We start from the raw sequence: 8,789 nt of genomic DNA, 5'->3' as shown, positions 1-8,789 counted from the left end.
TTTTACTCTATCGGAAAGGAAAACTTGCCATTAACATTTTTGGAATGGGCTATATAAGAAGATGATATAAGATAAAATATAAAGAAACTTAAAATTATGAATTTGAAATTATACTATGATTTTCATTATAATAGTTTAGAGTTTTAAAAATGCATATTAAAGATTATACTGTTAACTAATCAATTAATAATAATAGATTAATCAAATAATAAATTACCGTATAATAATTAGATTAACAAATATTAAAATTTAGTACATACAAAACTGAGGTTGTTTAAAATAGAGTGTAAATCAATATAATATAAGCAAGAATTCTACTTTCATTCACTACTATGTAATTATTTCGTTATTGTTCAGTGTGCACATAGTTGTAAAAAAATACTTTTAAAAAGTATTTTAAATAATACTCAAATATTTAAAAAAATAGGTTTAAAATATTATTTGAATACTTTTCATACAAAAGTATTTTAGTAATACTCAATTTCTTTATAAAAGTATTTCAAATACTAAGAATACAATTAAAAAATAATAATAATGTTTTTATTTTAACTAAAAGCAAAAGGTTCTACCTAAATAATTACTAAGAGGGTAATTTGAGTCAAATATTGAATACTCTTAAATTAAGAGAACTCATTTATTATTTTCGATATTTTTTGTTAGAGGTAAATAAAATTAATTATTGGAGACTAATCAGTAAAAAAAATGAATATTGGTACACGTGTAAAAACCTGTAAAGTATGTCTTATTGACAATAGAGTAAATCATTTGAACCTGCCATAGGCTATTGTAAGTTCAACTGATGCATTAAAAATAGATGTATACATAATAGCATTTAGATAAGCACAATAATTATGTTATACTATAATATAACATATACAATAACAGAGAATTATTCTCAATTTTTATTTTGACTGAGTTTAATTTGCTTGCTGTGTTACGGTTAGCATATTAAAAAAAAAAGTATATTAAATACTTTAAGTACTGAATATTAAACAGTATTAAATACTAAACAATTGTATTTAAAATACTACTCAGATACTTTTTATTAAATGCATTTAAAAATACTATTCAATACCAATAAAAGTATTTGAATACTTTTATTCAAATACATTTACTCAAATGCTTTACGCATTTGAGTGTGCATAATTATCAAACAAATAACAGTACTGTGGTGATATAATTGTTTGCATTTCTTATTATTTATGACATCTTGATGATTTTATTTCCTTTTCTTTTGATAAATACAAGACCGACAATAGAAATTTCGCAAAACAATTTCGCTTAAGTTTTATATATTTTTTAGTGAATATAAAAATGATTTGTTTTGGTCATCATCTTAGTTTGCAGAACCCTTCAAAGATAAAGACCTCGTGTTGCGGAACACTTCATGCATCGACCTTGAATAAATACTAAATTAAAACATTCAAAAGTATTAATAATCGTGTCTCTGTATTAATTCAAACGATTTCAATGATTTATGTGACACCTTAATATTTTTTCAATCAGACGACAAACACTAAGAGTACAACCAAAGGATTAAATTCATGGGAATACAGACTACCCTGATAATATAATGACAAGTATGACAATTGATATTCAGAAAAATGTGGGACATTAGAATGAAAAAAATTAGCTCACGTGATGTTCTCAACAACTAATTTATTTATGCCGGTTGCCATAGTGTCGTATATTTTAAAGATTCAAATTTTTAAATCCAAGAGGGATTTTAGAACTGAATTAGCATGGGGGATTATTGTTTTCTGTGGTGTTATCATAATTGTTAAATCATTAAAATAGCCCTTTTACTTTATTGATAATATTCTCACGATTACCGCCGAAACTAAATAATTTAAATTCGAATAGAAAAATTAGAATTTTTTACACTATACAGTATAAAAATAAAAATATTCATAGTTANAAAATTAGAATTTTTTACACTATACAGTATAAAAATAAAAATATTCATAGTTATTCATCAAAGATAAAAACGCATAATACTATTATTTACTTTTTAATTTTTAAAAATAAATCTTGTAACTTTGAGATACACTTTTAAATTGTGATCATTTTTAAAATTTAGAGGATTATGAAAAATTGAAAATCTTTAAATAGTTTCAATAATAAAAATATTTATAATTTTACACGCGCAATTTGAGTGATTTTTACTTCTATTGCTTATTCTATTTTCTACTAGAAATACTTTTCTCATTGTGAATATGTATCAAATGATGAAAATGAAATGAAATTCATGTCAGATTTGAATTTGTTTGAGAATAGTATCATATTTTTAATGAAGTAGTTATTTTTTAACGCACCATGAGATTTTACGTTTTCACATAAATATACTCTATCAACAACTCCAACATTAATTACACTTTATCAAACACATCAAACCATAAACGTGTTTGTCACTTCAAAAACCTTGTTAATGTAACACTAAACCATTAAACCTAACGGTGTGAACTTAACAAGAGGGTTCGTTATTTGTGGTACATCCCTCAACTATTGTTCTTTTAAATTTGTTATTAGTATTCGTTTGAAAAAAAAAATACAAATTATATAGCATTTTTGTTGGCTATTAACAATAAATATAGTTATAACAAAACATTTAAATTTATTATTTCAACGATAGACATTATAATTTTATGGTACGTAGACGGGAGAACACATTGCAAATGACGGCGAGTTGTGTTTCTGTACACTAGTGTCTAAAAATCATGTGACTTTCCAGGTTTGGCGTTGTTTCACAGAGTGAAATCACAGTCACAATGAATGAATGAAGAACATTGAACATAAAAAAAATAAGCACTCAACTCTTTTTCGAGGTAAATATAAGTATTCTTTTGTGCCAAAAATTTAATAAAAACGGTCACCTGTCTTTGGCCCGTTAAGCGTGTGTACATGCACATAACAATAATAAAAAATTTCAGCGAAATAATAGACACAGGTACATTGTGTCTTATTCCGTGAACGGCAACGGCGCGGGGGAAATGTCTTGGGCGACCGCAGCATGTGCACCGCGTCGGCTTGTACGTTGGATTTCATGAAAGGATGTGTGTGTGTGTGTGTCGGACGAGACTATGATGAACTCGTCTTCTCCGCTTTGTCAACAAACATTGCTAACACTGTGATAATAGCGTGTTTTCCTCTGTGTGCACACCAATAAAAGGAGTAAAAAGATTTATTTGGACGACACAAATATTAAGACGTACGATCCCTTTTGTCCTGCTTAGCAGTAATTCATAAACGTTGTATTGCCAACACACACGCGAGCAGAACGGCAGATGCCCTTTTTGTAACTCCCCCCGGACACAATAACACCGCTAAGTAAAGGTGACGACCAAGGTCTGGGTTTTTTTTATTTCGCTACATCATTTTCGGTTGTTTGCCCTCCAAGTCATCTCGGCTAGAAATAGTTTTTATACAGAGCGATTCTTTTGACGCTAGCTGCTCGATTTCTCTTAGAGCAATACATTTTTTTGTAAGTTACACATTTATCTGTCATAAAATAATTATTATTTGGTCCATCCTCAGTGTCTTTTAGAGGAGTCAATTTTTTTTTTTATTAATAGCCACATTCATATTTAACTAACGTATAAAATAAAAAATAGCATAATTTGGAAATTGACTGATCCAAACAACTTTTGGACCAATACTTTGAAAATGATCAGCATTTTAAAATATAGTCTGGACGTGAAGCGCGAATGTTGCTATTTTTATCATTTGTCATTTCTCGGCCGTTCTCCTTCTCTGCCAAATTATAAAATTGTCAATATCCTCTGATGCAAGGGTCTAAAAGTTATTATATACTGGTCCATTTGTTAATTAGATCATTTTTTATTTTATGAGCTAGTAAAATATATATAGTGCTATTTAAAAAAAATAAAGTTGATATCTCTATAAATACATTATAGGTATAACTGAGCAATTTTCGATAAATCTTTCTTAGCGTTTACCCTTACTTCGGAGATACGAATATTAAAATTAAAAACGTGTTAATTGACTTAAAAATTAATTAAATGAAAAATTATTTAATTTTATACTAATAAAAATTTGTTTAATAATAACTTATATTCGTCTAAAATATTTTTTATTTTCATAATTAGTTTTAGGTTTATAATCAGAATTTTTTCTCCACAGTTTTTAGTAAATTATTTAAAAACATCTTTTTTAAAAATATCTATTTTAGGTACAAATTGTTCAACATCATTATAAATTTATTTTTGTCTCATTAGAATTTAAAAATAATTACTCAATCCAAAGAAAAATTTTTCTAACCAGCCAAGTATACCAGGTCGAATAACAGAAACAGTTTCGCTTTTTTTGTCGTATTCAAATCCTAATTCTTCAAAAAATTGCAAAAAGTTGTTTTCACTTTTTTCTAATTGGGTTTTTAGAAGAACAATCTTTTCTGATGGAGGTATTTGATCATCGATTATTTCCTGAATTGTTTCTGTTATTATTTTAAANATCTTTTCTGATGGAGGTATTTGATCATCGATTATTTCCTGAATTGTTTCTGTTATTATTTTAAAGACATCTTGTATTTCTATTTCTACTTTCATTCTAGAATATTTGTCTACAAATTCTTCCAAATGATATTGTGCATTGATTAACCTTGTGATAATGCCATTGATATTATTTAGTGTACTATCGGGGGTTCGTAGAATGAAGATGGCTTTGGAGACTTGATTATTTTCCATTAAATTTGTGTTATCACCATTATGGTACATGATGCTTAAATAAGATAATGACGTTACCATCAATGAAAATACTAAATCATAGCTGTTAATTAGCTCCGTGAGTACTTCAAAAGCATCCCACTGAATATTTGCTCGACTTTGGAGCGTAAGAGTAATACTTAAAAATTCCACAATAACAATCAACCATTCACTGTATAAGCTACTCACAATGGTATAAAATTGTCTAATTTTTTTTTTTAAATTATTGTCATTTACAATATTACCGGTTTCATCTGTTTTTATTATTTTAGTTATTGTACATAAACGATTTTCATCTATCACACCTGAAGTAGCATTATGTGTTTTTAAAGTTTGCCAAAAAGGATTTTTCAATAAGCACTCCATTTCTTTTTTACATTCAGCCGTTGTTAGTGATATTGTAAAACCAAAATGACACAGATAAAGAAAACTTAATATGTATAATGAGTACATTTAATTTTCAATTAAATATTTTTCAAAAATAAATACTCTCAGTAGAAAAAAATTGTAGGTATTTATTGTAAAGAAATTTCAATATTTTGTAATAAGGTTTTATATAATATGCAAAACAAAATTTTACTGAGCTCAATGTTTAGTTTTTGATGAAGTAACTATCAGTCGAATATATATTTATATATATTCAATGATCATTATATAAATTATAAAAATCATTATTACGCCATTAAATTTAGCTTTGCTACATTTATGAATTTACAGTTGCTATATTTTTGCAACTGTTTTCTGCCAAAATAGTAAGTAAAACACACTTGAAAATGAAATATAAGTTGTAAAATATGAGTTGTGTTATTATTCATTTATGTATGTATATATATATATATTTTTTTTTTTTTGAAAAAGTATACTATATACTTTTTAATGAACTATGTATTTACGTAGTATACAAAAAGATCTGCGTTCTATAATTTACAAAAAACAATTGCATCAAATTTTCTGAAAATTATTGAACATTAGATATTATTTATTATAGAAATAAAAGTTTATATTATAAAAAGTTATAATATATTCTATTCTTTTAAAGATATTGCATGAAAAATAGATAATCAATCACCAAGTAGTATTATTGATGAGAATAGTAACGTAATTAAATTTTTTTTACTAAAATTATAGAAATAATTGATTTTAGTAACAAATTTTGAGAAGTTCCTTATTAAATATAGACTTTTAAATTTATTTATTTATTATAAAAGAATTAAAAAAATTGTCTATTAGTTATACATGAAGGCTTGTTAAAAATACTTTTAAAATGTATTAAAAATATATGCGTATTCAATTAGAGCAGACAATTGTATTATATTACTTTGAATATAGGATTTTCTGTGTAGCATCAATTGATTGTCGATTTAGTTCAATCTAAACATGGCTTTTATTTTATGATACATCATGTAATAAATTACTTGAAAATATTTATATATTATTTAAATTATAGAAAATTCATTTTTTATTGTCATTTTATTTATTAATATTGTTTAACAGTTTAAATTTCGATCTAGAACACTTCATTTTTGTAAAAAACAAACTATAAATACTATATAAACGGAGTTTAATGAATACAAATATTCTTATCCTAAAGATTCAACTAAAAAATCAATCAAAATTTTGAGTTATATTTCAAATATTTTTCACTTTACATCAATACTTAAAATAAAATATTAAACTTATTAGAAAAATGTACATGAAATATTCAATGTGTATGGTATCATTTTACTTAGTGGGAATCATTTTAACAGTAAAATCGGATTCACGTATTGACAAAATGGATGTTCTATTGAAGAATAAAATTTGGAAAGACATGTCAAACTTTGATAAGGAAGCAGGAATAATAGACAACGGCGATTTATGCAAAGTTAGTGAGATAATAGCAAAAATGAATGATAGAATCGTTGATACAATCAACTTAAAAACTAAAATTCGTCAATATTTTACTCTGTTAAGTTGTGTGTATAGTGAATGGTTTAAAGTTATTGTTGATATTTTGAATACGATTATAGTACAGCAGAAAGAATCTGGTATTGAGTGGGATGCATATCAAGTACTTAAAGAGCTTATTAAAGACTATGATAGAGCAGCGTCAAGGATGATAAGTTCACTTTTATTATTAATTGACTGGTTTACCGACAGCAATAAAAAAAATAGACCTATGGAAAATAATCAAGTTGTAACTGCCATAAATTTACTTAGGACATCGTTTTTCAAGGCAACTAATATTGATAATTGTGTTAAACTTTTGAACAATATTAATTTATTGTTAGACGAATTCCAACAAAATCATTTAAGAATAAAGGAAATTACATCTAGAAAAGAAGAAGTAAAAGCTTCAATACGCAAATCGGTTTCTGACGCCATAAAATCTCTAAGAAGTCCAGAAGATATACAGGATATTCTTAAAAGTTTTATAAAAAAAAATGAAAACAACTTCATAGTTTATTTTGAAGAGCTCGGATTTGGATACAACGAATTTTTTGGAACTTCATTTGTGTTAACAAATCCCAGCAAATTAAATGAAACTCAGAGTTTATATCTAGGAATGCGAAGTTATTTTCTTAAATATTAAATTGTTATTTACTTTTTCGTGTTATTACATAATTGGTCAGTATTTTTAACTGTTGTAAAATTATAATAATGTGCTGACCTTTGTCATGACATTATTGTTTAATGTTTTTTTCCAATTGTAGAAAATTGAAATTCAATTATTTATCACACATTATATTTTTGAGTCAGGTAACTTAATATATCTTCTATTCTTATATCTATTACATACATAGGGTATCCCACCGTGATTTACTAATTTTAACATTAGTTTGTATAATCCAATTAGTAAATAACGGTGGGACACTCTGTACATCATATTTAGTAATAAAAAAACTCAGTACTTTCTTGATATACTAGATACTGTAAAATATAGAAATGAAAATTCACATTTTTACAAATTTTAAAACGCTAAAGTTAATTATAACAATTGATTATTTATGTTTCATGTAATACTTTTTAAACAAATATGTTTAAAGCTATACGTTTTTCTTTCTAGTATTTAATAGTATCCTATTTTCAAAAATGTTCAGAAATAAAATTCACCTATCCCACCTTTTACCCCTGTAAATTAATATTAATTTAATTTTTGTTAATGGAATATTTGATTAACTAGCATAAAATAAAGAAATTATCTAAATGTTAAATTGACAGGTTGTTAACAATTTTCAACCAAAAATTTGGAAGTTATTAACACTTTACTATAATTGTGGGCGAAACACGAGTTTGACTATTTTTATCTGAAGCATTTATGAACTGCACTATTCTATCGCCCAGTATAAAAGTATTAATATATTTTTTTAAATACTTGTTCAAAAGTTGTTATTTACCAGTCGTTTGATTATTTTTAAGTTAGTTACACTCATACAGAATGAACGGTTTATACCAATCAATTAGTCGCAAAATAAATGCGACATTGAGAAAAAAATATTTTTATTTACATATATTTTTTTATTTATCAGCTTAAATTACTTAAATTAGCTTTATTAATTTTTAGAATGATCCCTTATAAGTTATAGGGGTGTTTTTTTTTAATATTCTATATTTGATTATCAAGCTCTTAAATTTAAGTTTCGAAATATGATAGTTTAATATTATTAAGTTTTATTAAACAGTATGATTTATTTCAGTATACTAGGCCCATTTTTTTGTTAAAAATATTTTTTCTTAAGCTTATAGATTGAAATTCAATGTATTTTTTAAATATCAAATTTATTGTAAGAAAAAATTATTCTTAAGGTTAGATTTTAAATGAAATTCAATAGGAATCTATTATTATTTTCTTACGTTATAAGTTGATATAATTTTAGTTATAAACGAATGGTGTGCGCTATGTAAGCACAGATATTTGTACCTTATGGTAAAAAGTAGAGCGTTGCTAACACTAACCCGATACTTACGTATAAATTTTTAAATGCTAATATATCAAATAGTAATTTTATTTAACTTGTTATCGACTAGTGATAATTTTATTAACACCATTATCCATTTAATAGTAGATAATAATTTCCCATTTAACTT

At 25.4% G+C, this 8,789-nt stretch overlaps 2 protein-coding genes across 3 annotated transcripts; one reads left to right on the top strand and one right to left on the bottom strand.

Moving 5' to 3' along the window:
* Positions 1-1,254: 1,254 nt before the first annotated feature.
* LOC126907158 (uncharacterized) lies at positions 1,255-7,829 on the top strand. Of its 2 annotated transcripts, none has more exons than XM_050688261.1 (4): positions 1,255-1,429; positions 1,507-1,580; positions 2,732-2,825; positions 6,470-7,829. In XM_050688261.1, exons 3-4 carry the CDS (start codon positions 2,777-2,779, stop codon positions 7,291-7,293), a joined length of 873 nt encoding a protein of 290 aa, XP_050544218.1. In that variant the 5' UTR covers positions 1,255-1,429; positions 1,507-1,580; positions 2,732-2,776; the 3' UTR covers positions 7,294-7,829. The 2 variants fall into 2 exon arrangements, with proteins under 2 accessions (XP_050544218.1, XP_050544217.1); XM_050688260.1 differs by having other exon boundaries at positions 1,257-1,429; positions 6,216-7,825.
* LOC126907159 (uncharacterized) lies at positions 4,056-5,323 on the bottom strand. Its single transcript, XM_050688262.1, has 2 exons — positions 4,487-5,323; positions 4,056-4,420 (listed from the first exon to the last, which is right to left on the bottom strand). The coding sequence occupies exons 1-2, from the start codon at positions 5,172-5,174 to the stop codon at positions 4,239-4,241; spliced, it is 870 nt and encodes a 289-aa protein (XP_050544219.1). The 5' UTR covers positions 5,175-5,323; the 3' UTR covers positions 4,056-4,238.
* Positions 7,830-8,789: the final 960 nt, after the last annotated feature.

Source organism: Daktulosphaira vitifoliae, unplaced genomic scaffold, assembly GCF_025091365.1.
Source record: "Daktulosphaira vitifoliae isolate Bord-2020 unplaced genomic scaffold, ASM2509136v1 Scaffold_5, whole genome shotgun sequence".
In the NCBI taxonomy this organism is placed as follows: domain Eukaryota; kingdom Metazoa; phylum Arthropoda; class Insecta; order Hemiptera; family Phylloxeridae; genus Daktulosphaira; species Daktulosphaira vitifoliae.
Note: the sequence above shows the minus strand (reverse complement) of the source record. Positions and strands in the feature narration are given on the sequence as shown.